Source organism: Bubalus bubalis, chromosome X, assembly GCF_019923935.1.
Source record: "Bubalus bubalis isolate 160015118507 breed Murrah chromosome X, NDDB_SH_1, whole genome shotgun sequence".
NCBI lineage: Eukaryota > Metazoa > Chordata > Mammalia > Artiodactyla > Bovidae > Bubalus > Bubalus bubalis.
In genome coordinates, this window is record NC_059181.1 from 56,732,560 (window position 1) to 56,757,765 (window position 25,206).

Genomic DNA, 25,206 nt, shown 5'->3' on the forward strand with positions numbered 1-25,206 from the left:
TGGTTAGTTCAGGGAGGACAAGCCAATAATGATGATAGCAGCCTCTTCCGGAGCACTTATTATATACTGTGCCCTGAAGCCTTCGTGTAATTCTGTCATCAGATCTCTGTTACCTCCTTGCTAATTAAGCTTGATTAACTCAGCAAGGTTAGCACAACCATCACCATCACCAATACCGCCACAACAGAAACTACTGCCAGCACTAGGGAGTTCTTACTATTACTACACATCAAACACTGCTCTTAAATCTTTGTAGCTACTCTATGTCATCAGTCCCGATTACCTCCTTGTCTATTAATATTGGCTAACGACAGGGAGGCCTGGTGTGCTGCGATTCATGGGGTCGCAAAGAGTCGACACGACTGAGCGACGATCTGATCTGAACCTAGGGCGACGATCTGATCTGAACCTAGGGATGTTAAAATCAATAATAATAATAGTGCTCAACACTTTTTGAGGATGGAGACTTCCTGTGTGCCAGATACTAAAGCCAGCACAGGCTTTACCATGCCAGTGCTAAATGTTTTGTCTGAAATAGCTGTTGTGTTCCTCACAAAAATCTGTGAGTTAGAGACTGTTCCTGTTCTCATTATCCTGATGAGGAAACAGACAAAAGGGTCGAGTGATCTGCCCAGGAATGAGAGTGAAGAAATGACTCTTTGGGTTGGGGCGGAGGTGGGGGGGGGGACTAGATAAGGGGGAAGAGACATAAACCAGGAATTTAGAGAAGCTGATTGTGAAAGTGGGGAGTGAGAGTGATGAGACGGGGGCTGAGTAAGTCAGTGGTGGGGCAAAGGGAGAAGTGAGGGCAGGGAAAGTCCTGCTGCAGCCCCTCGCTAGCGCTGCTTCTGACGCCAGCTCTCTGAGTCTGAAACCTGAGTCAGCACAGAGTTTTGCCCACTGTCTACACATGAGGGGTTGTGTGGATGCGGGTTATTGTGCAGATCTCGAAACCAGTGGGGTTTTCTGGAGGGGTAGTCCAGCTGGTATGGCCACCTGGTGAGGTGGGTGTGGGGGATGTGGGGTTCAGCTGGGTGTGCAGACACCTGACAGTCCTCCCACACACCAAGTGCTTGGGCCTGATTGTGCCCTATGTACAGATCAGGAAACTGAGGCCTGGAGGGGGTTAAGTGACCTGCTTGGGGTTAAACATGGCCTTAGGAAGAGGAGAGGCCAAGATTCAAACCTAGGGCTGGCTCAGGGATCCCAGTGTTCAGAGATCCCTACAGGCACAGCATGTGTGGGCACACACACACATACATACAGTGTTGTGTTCAGGCTCAGGTCCAGAGAAAACAAGGTTTATAAAAGGGGCCTAAAGACTTCAGGGGGGAGTGTGCATGTGCGCTTACACACAGCATCCTGTTGTGTCTCTGCTTCTGAGGGGTGTGTGTGTGGTTTTAGGTGGTGTGTGCTCCTCTGTGTGGTGTGCGGTATGTGTGTGGTGTGTGTGCGGTGTGTGGTGTGTGTGCGGTGTGTACCTGAATGTTTCGGAGAGCCCACTATGTCTGTGTTGCTTCTGGAGTTGTATCTGCCTCTGTAAAGCAGGTCTGGGTTGCGCACGGAACTAAGGGTGTGCTGTCACCCCGTAAGCTGGGTGTGCGCCTGTGTTACATCACCTGCCATTTCTGCCCGGTTTGCCTGGAACGCTATCTAAAGCATCCTGGCAACAAGGTAACAACTCGGTGCTTCTCAGCACCCCATCGTGACGCCACTCATTTGGGAAATGAGGAAGGTAGGGGGGCGGTGGAGGGAGGGTGAGGCCTGAAGGTCAATCGGCCACCCTGACCTTGCGGGCTTCCTGTGCCTGTGTCGGGAACTGAGAACCGCCACCACCCCAGCAGCCCCTCCGGGAATGCTGCTCTCTACCCTGTCGCCCGTCGACACAGCGGAGGGAGGGCACAACCCTGTGTGTGCATCCATGTGTGGTGAGGCTGGGGTCGGCTAACTCAGTTCCCTCTACCCTGCCCAGGGTCGGGGGAGACTTGAGGTATCCTCACACCTAAATGTGTGTGCGTGCACATACACACCCCAGTGTTGTTCACGTACTTAAGAGGTTGTGATGTCCCTGGTTGTGTACATGCCTGTTTGTATATATGGCAAGGCAAGTTTTATATGTATGTGTGTCCCTAGATACATTTTGTATGTGTCCAGGAGGGTGGTGTGTCTCTGTGTTGTGGGTCTCAGTGCTTCTGTGAATACCTAGAAGTGTGTGTACCTCTGGATGTAGAGGGGGTCTTTCCGTTCGGTGTGCATACGCCTAGGAATATTGTATGTGTGAGTGTTGAATATGTACCCAGTTCTGTTGTATGTGCCTGTCACACTTCTGTGTGCCTCTGAGGGTTGGGTCTCAGTGTTGCACAGGTAATCTTTGTGTTGTGTGTCCCTCTGTTACATGGCTTTGGGTGAGAGGAGGGCTGTGTGTACCTCTGTGCCCAAAAGTATGGACTGCATGTCTACAAGTGTTGAGTGTATACTGCTGGGCTGGCTGGCTGGCTGTGTGGCCAGAGAACAAGGCGTGCTCCAGAGCTTGTGTTGGCGGTGGGTCTTTCCACTGTCTGGGTCTCAGCGTGTGTGGGAACCTCTGGGTGTGGCAGTGTAGATCTGAGTTCTGAGGGTTTGTCTGTCTCTGGGTTGTGTATGTGTGTGGAGGAGATGCACATACAAGGCCTGGCTGAGGGGTCCAGTTGCTACATGCTCACCACCACACCCCTACACACGCACATGCACATACTCACTTCTCTATCATCCATCCATTCACTGTAAAAATAAACTTTCCCTTTTCCGGAAAAGTCCCCCACCCCTTACCCATGCCTCTGCCCGGGAAAGCAGAGGCGGGAAGTCTGGGACTCGGGGGTGGTGGAGGGAGGGACAGGCAGGCAGGGCTCTGGGTTGGAGTCTGAGCTCCCAAGTGCTGTGTGACCCCCAGCTGCTAGCTGGCTATCTCTGACCCACCTCTTGTGGGAAAATGGCTGAGTGTGGCTCCCACTGGATGGGCTCCCCTCACCCCTGCCCCAAGCTGTCAGCCCTCATGCCCTGACCACTGACCACACTCTGCCTTTCCACCCTACCAGCTCAGCAGCACAACGTACCCTGTGGTTGTGAAGATGGGGCACGCACACTCTGGGATGGGCAAGGTAAGTCGCCAGGTGGGGTTTGGACCTGTGTGCTTGTAAATGATGCGTATTCCTGGCGCTGTGCAGGTGTAAGTACAGGCATACCTCGTTCTATTGCACTTCCCTTTATTGCTCTTCACAGGTACTTTTTTTTTTTTTTTTTTTTTTTTACAAATTGAAGGTGCATGGCAACCCTGCATTGTCAGATGATGGCTAGCATCTTTTAGCAATAAAGTATTTTAAAATTAAGGTATGTACATTATTCTTTTAGATATGTATTTCACTTAACAGAATACAGTATAAATACAATTTCTATATGCACTGGAAAACCAAAAAAATTTGTGACTTGCTTTATTATGACCTGCACTTTATCGCGGTGGTCTAGAACTAAATCCACAGTATCTCCAAGAAAGTATGCCTGTAGAAGTATATTGTGTATTCAGTGAATAAAATAATTCTGTATGTGTGTCCTTTATCTATTTGTATTTTTCCACGTGCTTACATTTGTTGGCCCAGTTTTCTATCCTGCACTCAGCCAGTTTTGTGTGTCCTGTTATTTGTTAGTGTTTCCAGCCCTGTGTTTGTATGTAGGCAGGCCTCACATACTATGTCATCTTTTACATTCAAGGGTCTCGGGATCCTGTGTGCTGTCCACCCATCTGATTTTGTCTGTGTGTTCATAGAAAGCAGACTTGTAATTTTTATGTTTGTGCCAATGCTTCTGTTTATATATTGTATATACAATGGATTTTGTGTCTGGGTGCCCATATTCATATACTGTATATACACACAATTTTCTCACAGCTTTATTGAGTATAATGCACATACCATAAACTGACCCATTTAAAGTAAAAGAGTCTAAAAATCAGGTTGTATGTACTCACACCCCATGAGGTATCTGCATGCACACGTAAAAACCAGGAGGCCCAGAATGAATACATGCTTGACTGCCTTGGGGTTATCTACTGAATTTCTGTGCACTCATCTCACCTGTGTCATTTGCCCCAAGGCACCCCCACTGCCCACTACCGCCCCGTCCTAACTGGGCCCTGACTCCCACCCCACTCCCATAGGTCAAGGTGGACAACCAGCATGACTTCCAGGACATTGCGAGTGTCGTGGCACTGACCAAGACGTATGCCACCACCGAGCCCTTCATTGATGCCAAATACGATGTACGCATCCAGAAGATTGGGCAGAACTACAAGGCCTACATGTGAGTGGAAAGACCAAGGCCTGGGGAGGGGTCCCCCTGCCCTGCCTTGTGCAGCCCAGGCCCCCTGAGCCTCTCTCCTGTCTCCTTTTGTTCTCCAGGAGGACATCAGTGTCAGGAAACTGGAAGACCAACACTGGTTCTGCGATGCTTGAGCAGATTGCTATGTCTGACAGGTGGGTGGCCTGACCTTGGTGGGGGCTGATGCGGGGAAGAGTGGAAGTGTGGCTGCCCAGACCAGGTACTGACAGGCTTCCTCGCCTTGCATTTTGGCAGGTACAAGCTGTGGGTGGACACGTGCTCAGAGATTTTTGGGGGATTGGACATCTGTGCAGTGGAAGCGCTGCATGGCAAGGATGGACGAGATCACATCATTGAGGTGGGAGCACTCCAGAATTTGGTGGGGGCACAGACACACTAGCAGGTGCAGGGCAGCAACACTCTGTGAAGCATGCCAGGGCCCAGAAAGCCCTGAATGAATGGCGGTATGTAAAACTGTAAAGTGCCTTGTGAACTGGGATTTCCCTGGCAAGTGGCAAAATTCTTAGTAAATTCTAAACTGCTCTGTGAAACTTGGACATCTTTGGTGAATAGCAAAATATTTGTTCAATTACAATGTCCTCTGTGAACTGAGACACCATGGTGAATGACCAAGCACTTAGTAATCTTCAAAGTATTCTGTGAACTTGCACTTGGCTGACAGCGAAGAACTTTGTAAGCTATAAAGAACTTCAGAGAGTGGTGGCTGACACTAAAGCATTCTGCGAACTGTAAAGTACCTTAAGAAGGTACTGCTTCATGAATAGCAAAGTGCTTTTAAAATTCTAAAGCTCTCTGTAAGCAGCAGTGTCCCCAGCAAACAGTAAAGCAATTCGTAAACTAAAATACCTTGAAAATTCAGAGTGCACGGTAAATGGTAGTGCTTTATAAATGGTAAGCATCTTGTAAACAGTGGTGCCCTTTGCAAAGTACTTTCTAAAGCCTAAACACACCATATATGCAACAGTCCTTTGTCAAGGGCAAGGCGCTTTGTATGCTGTAAAGTAGCACATAAACCCCAAAGTTCTTTGTAAAGGACAAAGCACCTAGCAAACTATAAAGCAGGGATTGGCAAACTTTTTCTACCGAGGCCAGACAGTGTGTATTTTTGGCTTTGTGGGCCATATAATGTCTGTTGCAGCTCCTCAGTTCTACAAGAGCAGCCACAGACAATATGGCAAGAAAGTAAAGGGGGTTGTGTTACCATGAAACTTGGTTTATGGACACTGAAATTTAAATTTCATATAGTTTTCTCAGGACATGAAATCTTTTGGTTTTTTTCTCAACCATTAAAAAATATAAAACCCACCCTTAGTTCAGGAGGCGGTGGGGGAGGGGGGCGGACTGTACAGAAACAGGTGCTGGGCCAGATTTGGCCGGTAGGTAAGCCCTCATTTGCTCATCCCTGTTTGTATATCCTAAGCTGTAAGGTATCTCGTAAAAGACAAGCCTTCCCACACTGCATAATCAGTGCCTCTCAAACCAAAGTTTGTTTCCTGGCCAGCTGCCAGTCATGCCTCTTTCCAACTTTTCAAGCACTTTGTCATCCTTGCCCTCCCATGCACTTCCTGCTTCTCTCCTCACCGGATCCCCTCTCCTCCTCCAGGTGGTGGGCTCCTCCATGCCGCTCATCGGTGACCACCAGGATGAAGACAAGCAGCTCATCGTAGAGCTCGTGGTCAACAAGATGGCCCAGGCCCTGCCCCGGCAGCAGCAGCGGGATGCCTCCCCTGGCAGGGGCTCCCACAGCCAGGTCAGGCCCCTGGCTCTGGCCCTCAGGGGCTAGATGTGGGCAGGCCAGCCCTTGGTCATGCTGTGTCATAAAGCTGATAACCAGCAGGCTAAGAGTAACACAGGGACACACATGTGTTGCGGCAATGACCAACTTTTAAAAATTGTCCAATATTTAAAAATTTGATAAATAGTTGCTACCCTGACTTCCCTGAGTACCTCCTGACCCCTCCCCTGGGAATAAATTCCCCCCCCCCCCCACCCCACAACCTGCCATCCCTCAGCTCAGCCACAAATGCGGCAACACCCAGCATACAGGGAACCCGTGTCATTCTGATTGGCTGATGCCCCACTGGCTGGTAACTATTTTTAACCTCTCCTGCTCCACTCCTCTGCCGCAGACTCCGTCCCCAGGGGCCCTGCCCTTGGGCCGCCAGATCTCCCAGCAGCCAGCGGGGCCCCCAGCTCAGCAACGACCCCCGCCACAGGGTAAGTGAGGGGCCAGCTTCCTGGGCCCCGACTCTGCCCGGTAGCCTCCTACCTCTCACTGGCTCGCTCTCACATGTGCACTTTCTCTCTGTCCCTCAGGCGGCCCTCCACAGCCGGGCCCAGGCCCCCAACGCCAGGGACCCCCGTTGCAGCAGCGCCCGACCCCACAGGGCCAGCAGCACCTTTCGGGCCTTGGACCCCCTGCTGGCAGCCCCCTGCCCCAGCGTCTACCAAGTCCCACATCAGTGCCCCAGCAGCCTGCATCCCAGGCCACACCGCTGACCCAGGGTCAAGGCCGCCAATCCCGGCCAGTGGCTGGAGGACCTGGGGCACCTCCAGCTACCCGCCCACCCGCCTCCCCATCTCCTCAGCGCCAGGCGGGCCCCCCACAGGCTACTCGTCAGACATCGGTCTCTGGTCAGGTTCCGCCAAAGGCCTCAGGAGTTCCACCGGGTGGTCAGCAGCGCCAGGGCCCACCCCAGAAACCCCCAGGCCCTGCTGGCCCCACACGCCAGGCCAGCCAGGCGGGTCCCATGCCCCGCACTGGGCCACCCACTACACAGCAGCCGCGACCCAGTGGCCCAGGTCCTGCTGGACGTCCCACCAAGCCACAACTGGCCCAGAAACCCAGCCAGGATGTGCCACCACCTGCCACTGCTGCTGCCGGGGGACCCCCACACCCGCAGCTCAAGTAAGAGGACCCCACAGCAGCCCTCACCTTGCTGCTCACAAAATGGGCTCCTGCACGTGGAGGGCAGCCCTGGGATCCCCGGCTCCTCAGACTCCGGTCCTGCACGGGGTCCTAACAGCTCTCTCTCCGGTTCCAGTCTGAGCCAGACCCTTCCTGGTTCACAGAAGCTCCTACCCTCCATTCCAGAGAACCCCCCCTTTCAGTTCAGAATCCTCCCTGTAGGCCCTGGGAAAGCCCCCCAGCCCAGCTCCTCTTGGCCTACCCCAGGTGCCTTGCTAACCCTTCTTCAGTACTTCCCTGCCCAACTCATTCTCCTCCTACCCAACCTCCCTGCAACTGAACCCCCAAACTCCTCCCAGCCCAATCCACAATCCTCCTAAGTTACTTCACTTTCCAGTCATCCTCCTCCTTTCTCTAGAGTCTAGGCTCCCTTCTTGTCCATCCGAGTCTCCTCCCAAATCACACTATCCTCTCTGTCCATTCCAGACCTCCTCCATTACCTCAAAAGCCCTCCCTGCCCCATCCAACTGCTCCCCCCTCAGATCTTCCCCTTCCAGCCTGTCCTTGGTCCAAGCCCTACACCACCCCTCTTTCTGGACTCCTCGCCCTTGGACTAGAAACCTTCCTGCCCATCATCACCTTGTATCAAACACCTCCCAATCTGGTCTAGAATTCTGAGAAGATTCAGCCCAGAACTCTTCCCATACATCCCAGGCTTCCTCACCCTGGATCCAGATCCTCCCACCCAGCCCAGGACTCCCCCACTCCTGAGAATCCCTCAGGGTCCAGGCCTGTGCTGCTGGGTGGGAGGGTAACAGGCACAGCCCCAGGACCAGAGGGGCAGGGCTGGGGCCGGGCCTGGGGTAACGTTGTGTTTCTCTCCCCCTCCTCCCTTCCTCTTCCCCCTTCCTCCCACGCCTCCACCTTGTTTCTCTCTAGCAAATCCCAGTCTCTGACCAATGCCTTCAACCTTCCAGAGCCAGCCCCGCCCAGGCCCAGCCTTAGCCAGGATGAGGTGAAAGCTGAGACCATCCGCAGCCTGAGGAAGTCTTTCGCAAGCCTCTTCTCCGACTGACACCCTACCCTGAGAACCCCCAAATCCCTGGGCAACCCCTGTCTGGGCCTTGAATCTATTTCTCACTTTTGGAAATCTCATCCCTTGAGAAGTCCTCTCCTGGATCATCAAGATCCCTCTTCTCACTCCTCAGAATGCTCAAGTCCCTGGGGAAACCTCACTCCTGGTCCTAAATCCAATCCTCACATTTGGAATTCCCACGTCCTTTGAAAACCCCACTCTCAGTCATCTCAAGAACTACTTCTCAGTTTTAGAACCTCCAGATCCCTGAAGACCTCAACCCCTGGTGCCCTCCGAGTGCATTTTCCTTCCTGGAAGCTTCCAAACACCAGGCAATCACTCCTGGAGCCCTGAAATTCCTGGGAAACCCCACTCCTGCCCCCAGAGCTCTCCAGCGCACCTTGTTCCCCAGCAAAATTTCCCCAATCCTTAAGAAACCCCTCCCTTTGATACCCTTTCTTTGGATTTCCCATCTCTGGGGATCCACCTGTTCAACTGTCCCCACCAAGCCCCTCAAGGTTTTCCCTTCAGTCCTCCCTGCCCTCAACCCCATTCAACACACTGAGAGCTCCTCCCACTGCTAGGACCCCTCAGTTCCCCAGGGACCCCTGCCTCACTTTCCTGCCTCTGACAGCTGTCTTTAAATATGCAAACTCCACCCATCCTCCCAGCATCCTGTGCACACAGAAGGCCAGTGGTCTCCCACTTCCCCACCTTTGCCGTGATGTCTGTGTCTGTGACTGACGTGGCCTCCTCTCGTGCCCGTGCTTGGCATATGTGGTCCTCGTTCATCGTGCCGCCTGTGGTGATGCGTGCAGTGGCACTGTTTGTGTGATCCGCACCTCCCCCCAAACTCCAACCTTGCCTGGACTCACCCTCACCCCTCAGCGGCTCTGAACCCCATGAGAAGAGTCGGGAAGCAAAATAAACAAGCAAAGGCCCAGCAGAATTCTGTGCTTCTTGGTGAAGAAAGAGGGGAGTCCTTGAATGGTGGAAAGGAGACAGAGGGACCCCCAAATCCACATGGGGTGCTGGGACCCCAAAATCCAGTGGAAGGCACATCAGGCACAAATTACAGAGAGGTGCTCAGTGGAATTCTTGTCACAAATCCCAGCCATTGGAGATGGAGGAGCTCCTGAATTTAAAAGTATCCCCAAAGCCAAGAGGAAACCAAATTATGGGTTTGGTCTTCAAGGGTCCCCCAGTTCCAGAGGAACTGGAAAAGTACATGGGCACCCCCTCATCTCCCAGGGCAGGGATGGGGGATCCTGAGGCAGTATCAGGGCAGAGACAGAACATTGATTGGTTGGTGGGAAGGGCTCCTTGGCGTGGGAGGCTGAGATGGGCTCCCTGGTGGCTGGGGGTGGGGCCTAAGGCGCAAGGCGGGCTGCGCTGAGTAGGCAGGCAGGCAACTCATCAGCCTGGGTACGGTGCAAGGAGGGTTCGGAGGCACTCCGCTCAATCTTGGGGAGTGACCGCTGCAGCAGCTCAATCGTGGCCAGGATCTGGGGGCAGGGGCAGGTGAGGAGGGGGTGTCCAGAGCCACGTGGGCATCCAAACACCCCCAAACCCCAGTCTAAAGGGGAAACACACACTCACACACATTGTACACTTCGGAGCCTTGAACACACACAGTTCACATTCGCTCCTCAGAGGCTCCCTCCCCAGGGTGTCCAGCCCTCCTCCTCAGCCCACCTGGGGAAAAAGGGGCCGCTCCTCCCGCTGGAACTTCAGGCAGTCAGACAGCAGGCGCCTCATGGCCTTGGGGCAATTGCTGGAGATTTTGCTGAGGTCCGGGGACAGATAGCCACGGCCCACCATAAAGATAATCTGGGAGAGGGGACAGGAATGGGGTGATCTGGGCTGGGAAGCCCAGGGAATTCTGGGTCTTGAGGGACCTCAGGGACTCCTTTTGGGAGAACTGGGGTATTCTGGATATTGGGGCCCAGAGGACTGTGGGTATCTGGTGGATCTAGAGATTCTGGGTCCCTGAGGACTTGGAAGGATTCTCTGCTTAATAGAACAGAAGGATTTAAGCTTGGGGGGATCAAAGATGGTTAAGTATCTGGGGCCCAAAGGATTATGGGCCCACAGGTTTCTAGGGGGCTTAGGGGCCTGGAAAGAACTGAGCCTGGGGGAAATGTGAAGTTCTGAGTCTGCAGGGAGTTAAAGGCTGGTAGTCCTCAGGAACCTGTATTTCTGTAGTGGTCCAGGGCTGAGAGGACTATGGGTCCAAGTGGCCTGTAGGACAGTGAGTGCTCAAGACCCAAAGACTATTGGTACCTGGAGCCTAGAGGATCTTGGGTTTCTGAGGGCCTGGGAGATTCTAGTCTTTGAACCTGGAGAAATATGAGAGTCTGGGGCCTTGAGTATTGTGGATTCAAGGGCCCTAGAGCTTGACAGATACCCAAGGCCTCAGTGGTTGTGGGTATCTGTGGGGATTCCAGAAGCACAAAGGGATTGTTTCTGGGAGAAATGGGATTCTGGGCTTTGAGGAGTTTGAGTACACAGGTCAGAGGACTGTATGTGTCTAGGGGGACTTTTGGGGACTTGGGGGATTCTGGGTATAGGGGACTCAGGAGATTCTGGACTTTGAGGACCCAGAGAAGTGGATATGAGTGAAGGAAATAATTCTGGGTACAGAAGACCCAGAAGAGTCTGGGAGTCCTCAGCTCTGAAAATTTGGGGGTTTTGGGGGCAGAGTGGTGTTGGTGGTCTGTGCAAAGGAGATCTGAGGTTTGGAGACTAAGGGGATCCCTTGGCCTGGGATAAGGCAGGTAAGGTATGGGGCTCACCTGGTCTCGGCTGCCAATGTGGCTGTAAGGCAGTGAGCCGGTCATGAGCTCATAGAGCACAACCCCATAGGCGTAGACATCTGACTGGAAGCTGTAGGGGTTCGGGTCCTGCATACGGATCACCTCAGCTGCCTTCAGCAGACCAGACCGGGCAGGAGGAATGTGCAGGTCAGCAAGTGACTGACCTGCAGGCCCAGATCCCACCAGCCACACTGAGTATAACTCAGAGCCGCCCCCACGAGGTAAAGCATGAGTGGTCCAGACACCCACACCTGGTGCAGGAAACCCTGGCCCCACTCCACCTTCCACATCTTAGCCCAGCAGCCCATGTCCCTATACACCCCCAGTCCAGCCTGGTCCAACTCACCATCCATAGCACAGAGCCCGAGGGTTGCTCCAAGGGCTGGGCCCCACTCCACCGCGTCTTTACTGTAGCCAGGCCGAAGTCCCCGATCTTCACCGTGAGCCCCTCATGCAGGAAGATGTCCACCGGGGTTAAGGGCCACTACAGGGTCTCCCAATAGCCATGCTTCTTTCCCTGACTAGGAGGCTCTCATCGACGCCTCCACACCAGTCATTGCCTCTAATCCTAACCGGAAGCCCCCCAGTGTCACACAAACTAGCTACAATCTTGACTTGGAGGGGAGCTCTAATTAATACTCCCTATACTTGGCTCCCCTGCGACTCCTGACTAGGAAGCTCCTCTCATGGCACCCACACTCACCATGCCTGTGACACTGACCAGGAACTCCCATAATGCCTTCCACCACTGTCACTCCTCAGACCCTGACCAGAGTCCCAAAGAATATCACCTGAACCAGCCACAACTCTGGCACCTGGCAAAGGAAAATGCAACAGGTGCCCCTCCATGTTTGCCCCCCAGAAGGGCCCCCCACAAAACCCATCCCTCTAAGTCCTCATCCTGTTTGGTGCCGTCTGCCCCAGCCCAGCCCCAGAGGGACAGGTAGATACTGTTAGACTTGAGATCTCGGTGGATGATGTTCTTGGCATGGAGGTAGCTGTAGGGGTACAAGCAGGTGTCAGACTGTCTGGGGGCTACCTCATCTCCCTACCCCCAGCCCCCTAGCCCCTTCCCTAGTCCCTGAGCCAGAACACTCACTCCATGCCCTGAGCAGTCTGGCGGGCCACATCAATGAGCTGGACCATGTCGAAGCGTGTGTCAGCCACATGCAGGTGGTGGTAGAGACTGGAGCCCTCACACCACTGTGTGATGATGGCAAATCCTGGCCGGGTCATGAAGCCCATGAACAGCAAGATGTTGACGTGACGTGTCTTCCTGCAGGTGGGGCAGGCGGTATCAGGGCAGGGAGGGCAAACAGCAACTTTCTGAGCCTTTGGAAGGGCGCTATTCACTGCTGCCTTCTGCCATCATTTCCACCCTGTCTTTTAGGAGGCTCAGGACCAGACTATGGCCAGATTCAGTGAATTTCTGAGATATGTTTACTGGGCTGAGCATTTATATCCTGAACTTCCTCATCCAAATCTCCCAACAAAAGCAGGAGGGAGGGATAACCCTTCACTCCCTACTGACCAGGAGCACCTTAATCATCAAACTTGCCACACCTCTAACCATGACCATGACCTGAGCCTGTGACCATTTGAGATAAGATGAAAAAGTGGAATGCCAACCTTCATCAGCGATAAATCAACATAACATTGATAACTGCTGAGTAAAAACATCAGTGATGTGTGACTATGTCCTGTTAACCATGATAGGCTTAGAGGTAAAGAGTTTGGGGTTTGGACTAAAATTATGTTCTAATCCGGGCTTCCTCAGGTACTCACTGTGCAATCTCAGGGAGGACACTTAAGCTCTCTGTGCCTCATTTTCCTTAACGGAAAAACTGTGATTATTCTGAGATACCTGGCACGGGCGTTGGGAGGACTACATAATAACCTGTAAGGTGCTCTGAATGGCCAAACACAAGCAAGCACCCTAAAAACACCACTGTCTGTGCTGTTATCGCTACTGGGTACCTGGATCTACCTTAGAGAAACTCTGTCATGTACGAACAGCCACCCTCATTTAGAAGAAAACTTTCATTCCTTATAGAAGGATTACTATAGTTACAATGGTAACATACATGCAAAGAACATCAATGATGGTCCACAGTTTTGCACACATCAGAGTGGATAACAGCACATGAGTTCTTCATAGCAGTTAGGTTATGGTTTCAGTACAAACACAATGCAAATTCACAGCCTGTTCAAATCACTGCCATTTGACAGAAAGGAGCAGAGACTGAAAACATCAACTCTGCAACATAATTGTGTCCACTTGTCAAGAGGGGAAAGCCCACACCAGCAACCCCAAGAGTGGTAGTAACTAGGGTGACAAAAGGGAGTACCAGGGCTTCTCGGTGTGAATGAATTAATATAGTAGGAATGATATATTAAGTAGAGCAATCACAATCATTGACCAAACAATGATTAAATTATGCTTCTTATCATAGTTTTAATACTGTTCTTTAAAGAATAGTATTATTATAATTAATAACAAGAATATAACACAGCAAACACATACTAATGGTGCAGAACAAGCAGAGGAGAAGGAAGGCTGCCAGGCTGCTGGGCGATGCAGTTAACTAACATTATGCTATTGATGTCAGTACATACAATAACACTGCAGTGATACTCATTTCACAAGAGGCAAGCAAAAAGAGTCACATTTTGGAGGCAGGGCCATTCATTAATATCAGTATTTACACAAACAGCCTCATCAGAGGTCCTTTAAACATACCCGTTTCCCAGAGGGGAAAGGCACTTCTCTGATAAAGAAACAACTTCTATTATGGTTATAACCCAACATAAATATGGGGGATGTGAGGAAGCACCCCCAGCAGGGCCTTTCCCCAGAGAGGCACGGAGGCCGTGCCTGCCGCCCCCGCCCCATCCACACACACGAGCAATCTCACCTGAGCACCTGCATCTCGTTCTTGAAGGCCTGGGCCTGCTCAGCTGTGGGTTGGGCCACCTTGAGCACCTTCACGGCCACATCGCCATGCCACCGCCCGCGAAACACGGTGCCAAACGAGCCTGTCCCGATCCTCTTCAGCAACTGCACCTCACTGGGTGGCACCTCCCAGTAATAGCCCGAGTCCCGGTACCCCAAATTCTTCTGTGGGCCACATGGGCGGCATCTCAGGGGCCTGCCCACACCCCTCATCACTCAGCCTGTGGTGCCCCCACCAAAGGTGTCCCCTGGAGCTCACCACTTTCTTCTTGTCATCAGCCAATGACTTTCGTTCCCGCTGCTCTGATGGGGACTTGGAATGTGGGGACTTCCTTCCAGAGGACACGCTGGCTGGGCTGGGGCTCCCCCGGGGGGCTCCATCGCCACCACCTCTATTCCCAGCAGCTGCAGTTACAGAGAGGATGTGAGTGGAGCTGGGTGGGGTGGGGTTGGGGGCTCAGGGCACAGGCAGTGGGGGGCTCACCATCAGTGTTGAAATTCTGGCCAGTAAGCTGGAAGAAGAGGGCTGGGAGTCAGAGAGAGGACATGGAGGACAACAGGAATGGCCCTCCCCTCTGCCTCGTGCTCCCTGGTGACCGCCTGCCTCAACACCAACCTGGATGAGGCCGGAGTCCATGGGGGCTGTGGTGCTGACCATGTGGACATTGGGGGTGGATGTGGAACGGATGCGCTGGAGGGGGGTGTTGGCCTGGGCAGGGAAGGAGAAGTGCTCGGGGTCGCGGTGCTGGGTGCAGGAGCTGGCAGGGGAAAGGCTGTGAAATCACTGTTGAGTGAATGAGAGAACCAGTAGAATGCCCCCCCAACCCACTGCCCCTTCCTAGGTATGTGTTTAGCTCACACAGAGTAAATGTCCACTGTCATTACTATTATGCATTTGTTTAAGAAACACTGACTAACTGCCAGCTGTGTTCCAGATACTGTTCTAGACAGTGGAAATAAAACTGTGGACAAAACAAATAAAGGTTCTACACACATGCTGATTTGAACTGTACTAAAATTTTTAAATTAAAAAAAAAAGAAATGAAAAACAAAGGTTCTCGCCCTCATGGGACTAACTGCAGTAGGGAGAGAGACAAATAAAAAACAAATAATATTTCATATATTCAATGGTAGAAGCAATAAAGCAAAAAATAAAGCAACATAAGAAGACAAGAAGTGTCCCTGATCATGTCAGGAAAGGCTTCTCTGAGCAAGCGACATTTGAGCAAAGACTTAAAGGAAGGACAGCAAGCCACACAGTTAGTAGGGGAGGAGCAATATGTAATATTGTATAACTATATGCAGTACTCAAATATATTATGCATTATGTAATATACAATGTTATCTATATTAAAATGGCAATACTTTACATGAACATATAATAATGTTAATGTTACATACATACATGTGTTATATATGATATATATTAAATATATTATAATGTTATAAAAATATTTCTTAATGTTTCCTTCACTATCCTGAAATGCAATTCATAGGTAATCAATTCACATGTGCCCATAATTAAAAATAACATAATGCCCTAACTTTACTATTTTATATATTACATAAAAATGTTTAATATTCTACATTATATGAAAATATTATCAACATAACACATAATACAATAGCATAAATACTGACATCATAAAATACATATACATATAAAATGCATATCATATAAACATGATATATTAGTGATAGTATATTTAAATATTGAAATATATTATAGTATTATTATACTTAAAGGAGAAGTAAAAGTGAATTTATGAGAAAAATAATATGTATTCCAAAGTAGAAAGGCTTGAGCATGGTTATACTGGAAGTATTAACAAAGTAGTTAGATGATATATACATAGATATATATTATAATTAATAAGAAGAACTTATCCTGTGCTAGATCATGTTCTAAGCATTGGACCCACCTTAATTTATTTAATCCACACTAGAACCCTATGTGGTAAAAGTATCATTATCCTTTCCTTACAAATAAGAAAACTAAGGTCCAGAGAGACTAGGGAACTTGCCTGAGGCCCCACAGCTCCATGCCCTTACTTACACTTGTAGGTGCTCACTAAATGTTCATTGAGTAGACAAAAGAATTAAGTATGGCTTGATCTCTACCGAGGCCTCCAGATCTTTTTCTTCTGACAGTAGCCCTTCAGCTAAGGCATCCCCTACCTGGGACTCTGAGGGGTGAGCGGCTCATTCAGGGGGCGGTTTGAGGGAACCTCGTGCTGTCTGGAGCTTCCGGACAAATCCTGGACACTGTGGTAGAACCTTGAGGGCATTTGGGGTATAAAGCAAGGGAACATGGGTCAGCTGTCTGTAAAAGCCTGGTGGCTGGGCCTCTGTCCTCCCCATCTCCCCACCCACCCCAGGCCAGGCTCACTGTCGGCGGTTGGTACTCATGTCGACACAGACTGTGGGGACCTTGGAGGAACAATGTTGGTGGAACTTGTATCCACAGGTTTGGCAGCGGAAGCCATGGAACAGAAACTTAAGGCAGAAGTCACAAAAGGCCAGGCTGAAGAACGTCTTCCGTACCTGTTGCCACAGAGTAGAGAAGGTTGAAGCCTGGTCACGGACTCTCCCACCATGCCCACGGTCTGACCCCACTCTCCACTCACAAAATTGTGCATGGTCAGGGGGACATCTTCGAGGACCTCCACAATGAGCTCCTCGCCATCCAGGGGAGCAATGGCTGTGTCCCAGGCGGTGACTGTCTTTCGCCTGCAGAAGGCATGGAAGGGAGTGAGTGGGAAGGTGGCCAGGGGCCACAAGGAGGAAGGGAACCCACCAAAAGTCCTTCCAAGCCTGCTATCCATGGAAGAATAGATGACATGTTGCATTTTTAGTATGGCAACTCTAGGAACCAGTACTATCCTTACCCCTATTTATGTATGGGAAACTGAGGCAAAGAGGGATGAAATGACTTGCCCAGAGCCACAAGGGACTGTGAGTGGAAGGGCAGTGTGAAGAGTCCATGTTCTTAGCTACAAGAGGAGGAGGAAATGAGACAGTGAAGAAACAACTAAATCCCAGAGGTGCTAAGCAAGCCCCTGACAAAGCAGCTGGTAAGGCAGTGAAATAACAAATAAAAAGCAATGCGTGAAAAAAAAAAAAAAAGCAATGTGTGAACTGAATACAAAAGTTAAGGAACTCTAAAATAGAGGAATAACTGGAAGGTCAGCAAGGCCCACACAGCAGACAGAGAATGAGGAGACAGAGGAAGGAGGGAGTTGACAAGTTGATAAAACAGTGAAAGAATGAAACAGATGAATTCCGGGAGGAGACGACGGAGCATGGTAAGGACTCACGATCTAAGAAGAAAATGAATCACTGACCTTACAGGCCAATGAACTAATGAAGCAATAAGACAAAAGCTGGATGGACTTATGGATTCACTAAATGAAGGGAAGACTAACAGAGACTGCACAGCAGAGTGGAGGAGTCGGATGACTCTGATAAGGGGGTAGAAGGCTGGGCACCCAGTTGAGGGTGGGAGAGCCACACTTACCCCTTGATGAGCCGGTAAACCACACAGCAATCTTGATTGAGACCCCGCACCTTGAGGGCCTTGTCTAGAGAGTCATAGACACTCATGCCATCCCGGACAGTCACCTGTGTGTGTGTGCACACATGTAAGGAGTCAGCACCCCGAGGGGTCCCCAGTGGACTCTCCCAGCCCTTGTCACATTTCTTATCCCAGATTTACAACAAGATCCATGCCCACCCCCGGCCAGTTTTGCTCCCATCAGACTCACCACCGTGCGCTGCTTGTTGGGCAGGTACACTTTGACGGTGCCCACTGACCGGGAGGGCTCGGCCCCGTTAGCAGGGGGGCCCCGTGGTGGCTCCATGGAGCCTAGGACTTTGTCAAGATGGGCTAAGGTGGGGCTGGGTAGGTGCCATGGGGCTCCTAAAAGACAGAGGAAGAATTCAGAGGTCCTATAATGATAGTATGGAAGCAAAGTAGCAGAGGACAAAAAATTCAATCTTATTTCCACACCGCTCAAAGGATCCAGTTCCTCCTCTGCTCAGCCCCTCCAGTTGTTTGTCTCATGCTTAAGTGCCAAGGTCTCAGATTCACTGCACAGGGCGGGGTGGGGAGGGGTGGGGGTAGGACATAGTGAGAGGCAGCACACACTGTCCCGCAGGGCATAGGAGTACATAAGTCTCTGTGCTGGGGACTAATGGGGAAGTCAGCACGCACTACACTGGGGCGTGTCAAGTACATAATGGACATGAACAGGCTGTCCTGGCTTTTGAATGGAGAAGGGGGTTACCAGATACTGCGGTGTGGGAGGAGTCAGACAGGGTGATGGGGAACTAACCGAGGATCATCAGACACTGCCCTTAGCTTGGGGAAAATGGGAATTGCACCAAACAGTATTTGTAAGGACATTGTGGGCATCCCAAAGCCCTGGACTGTAATGACAGTAGGTTCACGGGTACTGTGCTAGGTGCCTAATGGGAGTCACCAGACTGTGATAGGGAGTTCATAAAGGCTCAAAGACACTATGCTGAGGGGAGAGGTAATAGTCATCACTAGAGACTGTAAGGAGTCTGTAAGGAGTCCCCTGGACTGCAAGGAGATCCAACCAGTCCATCCCAAAGGAGATCAGTCCTGAGTGTCCATTGGAAGGACTGATGTTGAAGCTGAAACTCCAATGCTTTGGCCACCTGATGCGAAGAGCTGACTCATTTGAAAAGACCCTGATGCTGGGAAAGATTTAAGGCAGATGGAGAAGGGGACGACAGAGGATGAGATGGTTGGATGGCATCACCGACTCAATGGACATGAGTTTGGGTAAACTCCAGAGTTGGTGATGGGAGGCCTGGCATGCTGCAGTCCATAGGGTCGCAAAGAGTCGGACATGACTGAGCGACTGAACTGAACTGAGAGACTGTAATGGGAGGAAGAGTGGATAACAGGTATCACCAGACATTGTAATGGGGGAAATGAGGGTTATGGAGCATCACCAGATGTGGCTGAGGTGAGATAAGCAGGGGTAAAGCGTAGATGAGGCAGAGGGCGCTCCAACATTCTCCTTGACAGCTAATGAAAGGGTCGCAGACATATTACTAGTGATAATGGATGTAGGCTGGAGAGGGTTAAAGGGGAGGAATGTGAGAATCCTCAAACATTCTCCTATTGGGTTAGACATTGATCCAGAATAAGGAAAGCGAGGAATGAGCCGTGTCTTCACGCATTCCCCGTTGTTGGTAAGGAATGGGCATCAGATACCTTAAAGAGATTAAGAAGAACTCCACAAGACAGATACCACAACCCAAGCCACATTCGGCCCGGCTCCGCCCACCGAGGGCCTTCCAGCTTTGCGCAAGCGCGCTGCCACACGCGACGGGCGAAACCATCCCCCGCAGCCTTGCACCCATTCCAATCCGCCCCCCCGCCGTCGACAATGGTTTCGCCCCGGGTCAAACCACTCCTCCGGTTCCGGGTGGGGGGCGTCAGGGCTCAGGCGCAGTCATCCTGGAGCTGAGCTTTCGTTCCCGGCTCCCTACCCGTGCCCAACAGTAGCTCCAGAAACCTAACCCTACCGGGTCCGCCCTCACCTGTCACGCCGCTACAGCCGCCGCCGCCTCCATCTTGGGCCTGTCTTCTTGTTTCCTTACAGAGTCCGCCTCCACCGCCCCTCGGACTTTGGTCATTGGCTTCGGAGGATTCAGTCCTCCATCCTTATTGGATTAGGTACACGCCTGTCAAGGCAGGGCCGGCGGAATGTGGGTCGTGTTCCGGATTAGGAGAGGCTGCCTGAAACGTCAGGGTCTAGGGCAAATTCGCTCGTCCGGATTCGCGCAGGCGCAGTCGGGAAAAGACCTGCGTGCCAAGGGTTTTAACCCCAATCTTGCCACAATGGAATAAGGCAGGGCTTTTATTTTTTTGGTCACTTGGGGCTGACTTTAGGGGTTCCCGAAAATGGGTGGGAGATCCTTAAGCGCTCTTTTTGCTCCAGTGACCCAGTGCCCTAAGTACCATTCCTGGGTCTCAGTTTTACCGTCTTTGAAATGGGTTGGAATCACACCAAACATCTGCAACGTTTTCAGAGAGACTGTAGTCCAATTGAAAGACTGTAGTAATAGCTTTTGATAACAGCGAGTCTCTAGTGTAGCCGGGGCTGGAGGTCTTACCCTAGCAGTGGCGGAGGCTTCCTTCCTTTAGGAATGGAGTTGATAACGGGTTTTGAAAGACTAATCCTAGACGTGCAGGGGAATTGTGGACCTGGAATGGTGCATAACGCTGGGAAGCATGTGGAGGTATTGTAGGGTAAACACAAAGTTTTTAAAAGTAAAATAGTCTCTGGTGTCACAAATGAGACTTTCCATCTTCCCTTTTCTTGGTGTAGTTCCCTTAGAAAACTTTCAATTGTAATTTTTTCTCCCTCCCTTCAACATGTATGTAACTCCTTTTAATAAAAACTAAATAGGCCTCCTGCCAGTTTTACAACTCAGGAATGTCGTTCTTGAGGCCCTGGGGGCCATCTCTTTGAAATGTAAATGTCAGCGGAGATAGCGCCCTATCTTCTGGTCCCTAGGAATTTGACCTAGGCGGCTGGCTCCAAGTCGCTGTTTGTCAAAGAGATATGTGTTTTGTTTTTCCTTTGCCTAAAGGCAGATGGCTACACCAATAACCAGGTAAATTTGAGATGAACTGTGTGTAGCAAATAGTGCTGTCAAGTTCTCTTGAAGGCAAGTTATCATGTCTTAAGAACATGTATGAAATGGGTTGTATCTGCCTGGGTATATAAAAGGATGAGGTTACTTTCTCCTAAATCACTTTAGTGAATTGTTTGTGATACACTTCACTGTCTTGTTTTAATGCTTACTCGATAATAAAACCAGTTCATTCTTTTCTACCTTTGTGGAGAGAATTCATTGAGTTGGCACGAGATTTTATTTTTAATTATTCCCCAACATCATGAACATGGCCTGTTATGTTTGAAGTGACCACCTTCTCCCCACAAAGGAATGTTGGTAGCATCAACATTCCTCTGCAGTGAAATGGGAACATCAGAGAAAGGGTATTATGTGAGGGGATCTCAACATGCTTCTACTTGTAATATTTGAGGGCTTTCTCCATCTGTAAGAAGAGAAAACAAATGTATGGCTTACTGGGCTGCCATATAACCTCCATTTCCCATCACCCCTCTTCTATTCAGATCTTCATTCAATGGCTAAAATTAAGACTGACAATACCATGCACTGATGAGAATGTGGAGCAACTGGAACTTTCATACGTTGCTTTTGGGAGTGTAAAATGTTACACCACTTTGAAAACAGTTTGGCAGCTTCATATAAAGTCAAACATAGATACATCATGCAGTCCAGCAATTTCACTCCTAGGTATTTACTCTAAAAAAAGGAAAAAACAATGAAAACAAATATGTCTGATGGTGTGCTGGTATATGTTTACCAACCAGCTCTCCAGGGAAATAAAGCTCTAATTTGTAGCGATTGCCAGCTATGGTATAAATACTCCCATCTTGGCTTATTTCAAACTGTGTACTAATATGACATCACAGAACCAGAGTCGAGAAGAGATTGGCAAAATTGACTGTGGTGAGCCAGCCACAGCATACTACTGCAATATGTTCACACACCAAAAAACCTTGTGCTCAAATGTTCATATTGGCTTTCTCTTAAAAAAAAAATTTGTATATTTATTTGATTGTGCCAGGTCTTAGTTGCAGCACGTGAGTTCTTCTATCTTCGTTGTGGCAGGCGAGATCTTTAGGTGCAGCATTTGAACTCTCAGTTGCGGCATGTGGGAGCTAATTCCCCAACCAGGGATGGAACCCGGGCCCCCTGCATTGGGAGCGTAGTCTTTGCCACTGGACCATCAGGAAATCCCACATTAGCTTTCTTCATGATAGCAAAAAACTGGAAACATCTCAGAAGTCCAACAACTTAAGAACTAACAAACACAACAATGGGATCATAGAATACTATTTACCAAATGAAAGAGACAAACTACTTCATATGTCTATGAAGCTCATAAACATAAGGGTGAGTGAAAGAAGCCACAGACAAAAGAGAAATGCTGTTATTATTCCATCTGTATGAAATTCTAAGCCAGGAAAAGTAATCTGTAGTTGTTGTCTTGGGGAAGAATGATTGGAATGAGCATGAAGGAGCTTTTGGAGGTGATTGGGCTGTTCAGTATGCATATGTCAAAAATTGAAATCTGTACTGAAAATGGGCATGTTTATTTATGATATTTTAGTTTTATTTTTGGCTTCATCAGGTCTTAGTTGCTGCACACGGGAACTTTGTTGGGGCACGCAGGCTCAATGGTTGAGACACACAGAGTCCCTAGTTGTGGCTTGCAGGCTCAGTGGTTGTGGCCATGTGGGCTTCGTTGACCCTCACATGTGGCGTCTTAGTTCCCTGACCAGGGACAGAACCCTCATCTCCTGCATTGGAAGAGGGATTCTTAACCACTGGACCACCAGGGAATTCCATGCAAATGGGCATATTTATTGTATGTAAAATATACCTTGATTTTAAAAAATTCATGGCAAAAAAAAATGGCTTCAAAAGTAATTCTAAACATTTGATTTCTTATAAATTCTAATTGGTTAGAGGATTAAAAAAAAATACGCTATTCTGAAATTGAATCCCTGGACCAGGCACCCCATTTCCCAGTGCAGGAGCCCTGGTGGCAACCTCAGCACCACATAGGGTCAGGAACAACTTCAGCTGGAGCTCAGTGAAGGGCTCCAAAATGCTTACCAGGAGAAAGGATAATTTCATGGATGGGGAGAGTGTATTTTAAATTTCAGTTCATCTAAATATTATTTAATTTGTTTAAAAACTTTAATTTCTAGGCAGTATTTGAACACAGATTTCTGACTCCGTTGGTCAACGTTTACAAAAAGATGAGCAAAATTCCAGGGTAAGCTCACTGCACAGGTGCTGTGTAGGGAGGAGAAGGGGGGGGGAGGCGAGGCTCACTCAAGGGTAATCCTTTCTCTCCAAAGAGTCATAGGCTCACTCAAAACCCATCCCAAACTAACACGATTTCAGTCATGTACCTCACATGTGACTGCGTATACATTTTGCTGAGCGACAATTCAAATTTTGCTAGGTGTCCCAAAGCCCTGACTCAGCGTCCTCAACTGTTGGCTCTTCTGAAGGGAGTCACTTTGAGCCCAAGGCCTCCGACAGGCAGCGAGATCAACTAATGGCAATGGAGTGGAGGGCGGGCTTTGGGATGCCTGGGGCCATTGATAGGCCCTACCTCACCGCCAGCGTTTAAGAGTGAAAAGAGAGAGGCCATCCAGACCTAGGAGCCACTGACAGACCAGTAGTTAGGCATAGGAGGTGGGTTTTGGGCGGTCCCAGCCAATGGGAGGTGGTGCTGGACTGAGACTTGCTACTAACCAGCAATTTAATGCTGCTTTTAAATGAGTGCCAATGCAATTGTAGTTGTTCCATCTACAGCAGAGTATGGAAATTTCCACTTCTGAATATTCCTTGAAGAGATTTTTTTAATGTACAACCTCGGGGTCAGAGGTGTGGGAAATTTACAAATGATCCGAAATGCTACTTGTAACATTAATATTCCTTATTAAAATGTCCTACAAAATGCAATGGGTGGTAATTTTAATTTGCTATCTCTGTGAACCAAATTGATGGAAACCACACTATTAAACCAACAAACAGGGTTCTTAAATTTTTTTAAAGTTCCTTATATTATATATATATACTTCTGTGTTTTTGTAAAATCAAACGTGCAGTTTTATATATTTTCAATTTCCAAACCCAAGGACCAGATGAGTTTTAAAAAAGATAAATTATTTCTCAATAAAGCTGGGTCAAAAAATAAACCGAATAACAGCCTTGTAATTTAAGTTTACTCTGATAAGGAAATCCTTCGGTGGGTATGTTTATTTCTCAGAAATAAAGCAAAACTCAAATATGAAAATACTCAATAGTTGAGCAAAGGGATCAATATAAATCTACAAACTGATCAGTGGAGCCATCTTTGAGATGCTATAACAGTGACAAACACCTCTGACCCTCCATGGTAGCTCCCTCCGTAGGGACTGCAATTCAATATGGTCAGCAATTATTTTTTTATTTTAATCAATTAATTAAACAAACAAAAAGCAATTTCCCCAAAGGAAGTGGTCCTGAAATGTCTGCTTTTGGTTTTGATCAGAAATGCATTTGGTAAAAAAATTATCAAGGTTAGCATATTTATTCCAAACACATGTACGCTGATCCAAAGGCCCATCAAGGGTGAAAAAAAAGAGTTTAATATCTGTAGGTTTACCTCACAGTTATTTAATAATTTTTTATTCAATTTGTAAAACCATTGTAAATTAGATTTCAGATAAATATGCACCAAATAAATTTTCATTATTTCTGCATAAATGACCAACATGTGGTCTTTGCTATATCATTATTGACATATGTATTATATTTTGTCATTTGTATATATAAAAGGGGATGGCTTCCCTGGTGTCTCAGACTAAAGAATCCACCTGCAATGCAGGAGACTTGGGTTCGATCCCTGGGTGGGGAAGATCCCCTGGAGAAGGGAAAGGCTACCCATTCCAGTACTCTTTCCTGGGAAATCCTGTGGACCAAGGAGCCTGGCGGGCTACAACCCATAGGATCGCAAAACGTCAGACATGACTGAAACCATTTAGCACACACATGTATATAAAAATTCCTCATAGTTTTTGTGCTACCCATATAAATGTTGTGTCACATCATGTGGTATGAGAAAATCAATTCTGAAGTTACCCAGAATGCCTTAGGAGTTGACCTTTTGTCCAATTGGAGTGTGTGAGTATCTCCATGTCCTGGTATGTAATAGTGTGACCTTGGATGAATTATTTCCTTTCTCTATGTCTCGGTTTCCTTATCTTTAATATATTTTTTAAAAGTACTTCCGTGATAGAGTTGTTGTAAAATTCTGTGAACTATCTATATCAATCTATATCAAGTTCCTGGTGCATATGGCTGTGCAGTAATTGTTAGCTACTCCTATTATCACTATCATCACCGCCAATATTAATAAAATATCAAAGCAAAGATCTTTGTCCCTTGG

At 49.0% G+C, this 25,206-nt stretch overlaps 2 protein-coding genes across 5 annotated transcripts in view; one reads left to right on the top strand and one right to left on the bottom strand.

The window, feature by feature from the left end:
- SYN1 (synapsin I) overlaps nucleotides 1–9,300 on the top strand; it is a 54,464-nt gene extending 45,164 nt beyond the window's left edge. Inside the window, exons 6-13 of one of the 2 annotated variants that reach the window (XM_006058559.3) lie at nucleotides 3,075–3,137; nucleotides 4,190–4,332; nucleotides 4,431–4,505; nucleotides 4,606–4,708; nucleotides 5,975–6,121; nucleotides 6,501–6,588; nucleotides 6,688–7,279; nucleotides 8,219–9,300. In XM_006058559.3, the coding sequence (XP_006058621.2) occupies nucleotides 3,075–3,137; nucleotides 4,190–4,332; nucleotides 4,431–4,505; nucleotides 4,606–4,708; nucleotides 5,975–6,121; nucleotides 6,501–6,588; nucleotides 6,688–7,279; nucleotides 8,219–8,354 (1,347 nt within the window). In that variant the 3' untranslated portion in view covers nucleotides 8,355–9,300. The remainder of the gene's footprint in view (nucleotides 1–3,074; nucleotides 3,138–4,189; nucleotides 4,333–4,430; nucleotides 4,506–4,605; nucleotides 4,709–5,974; nucleotides 6,122–6,500; nucleotides 6,589–6,687; nucleotides 7,280–8,218) is intronic. The other variant, XM_006058561.3, reaches the window with a different exon arrangement.
- ARAF (A-Raf proto-oncogene, serine/threonine kinase) lies at nucleotides 9,295–19,907 on the bottom strand. 3 transcript variants are annotated; one of them, XM_025277167.3, is made up of 16 exons: nucleotides 19,701–19,907; nucleotides 17,888–18,042; nucleotides 17,641–17,744; nucleotides 16,751–16,853; nucleotides 16,513–16,667; nucleotides 16,302–16,400; nucleotides 14,740–14,881; nucleotides 14,608–14,635; nucleotides 14,383–14,528; nucleotides 14,086–14,288; nucleotides 12,270–12,446; nucleotides 12,122–12,168; nucleotides 11,517–11,635; nucleotides 11,150–11,281; nucleotides 10,050–10,184; nucleotides 9,295–9,859 (listed from the first exon to the last, which is right to left on the bottom strand). In XM_025277167.3, the coding sequence occupies exons 2-16, from the start codon at nucleotides 17,981–17,983 to the stop codon at nucleotides 9,725–9,727; spliced, it is 1,821 nt and encodes a 606-aa protein (XP_025132952.1). In that variant the 5' UTR covers nucleotides 17,984–18,042; nucleotides 19,701–19,907; the 3' UTR covers nucleotides 9,295–9,724. The 3 variants fall into 3 exon arrangements, with proteins under 3 accessions (XP_025132952.1, XP_006058624.1, XP_006058625.1); XM_006058562.4 differs by having other exon boundaries at nucleotides 14,740–14,896; nucleotides 19,701–19,906; XM_006058563.4 differs by lacking the exon at nucleotides 19,701–19,907 and adding an exon at nucleotides 18,133–18,268 and having other exon boundaries at nucleotides 14,740–14,896.
- Nucleotides 19,908–25,206: the final 5,299 nt, after the last annotated feature.

Coding starts and splice junctions, on each gene's coding strand:
- ARAF (XM_006058562.4), bottom strand. CDS start 17,983: ATGGAGCCACCACGGGGCCCCCCTGCTAACGGGGCCGAGCCCTCCCGG. Junction 16,401..16,512: donor ATGAGTACCAACCGCCGACA/GTGAGCCTGGCC, acceptor AATGCCCTCAAG/GTTCTACCACAGTGTCCAGG. Junction 12,169..12,269: donor CAGACTGCTCAGGGCATGGA/GTGAGTGTTCTG, acceptor GTACCCCTACAG/CTACCTCCATGCCAAGAACA.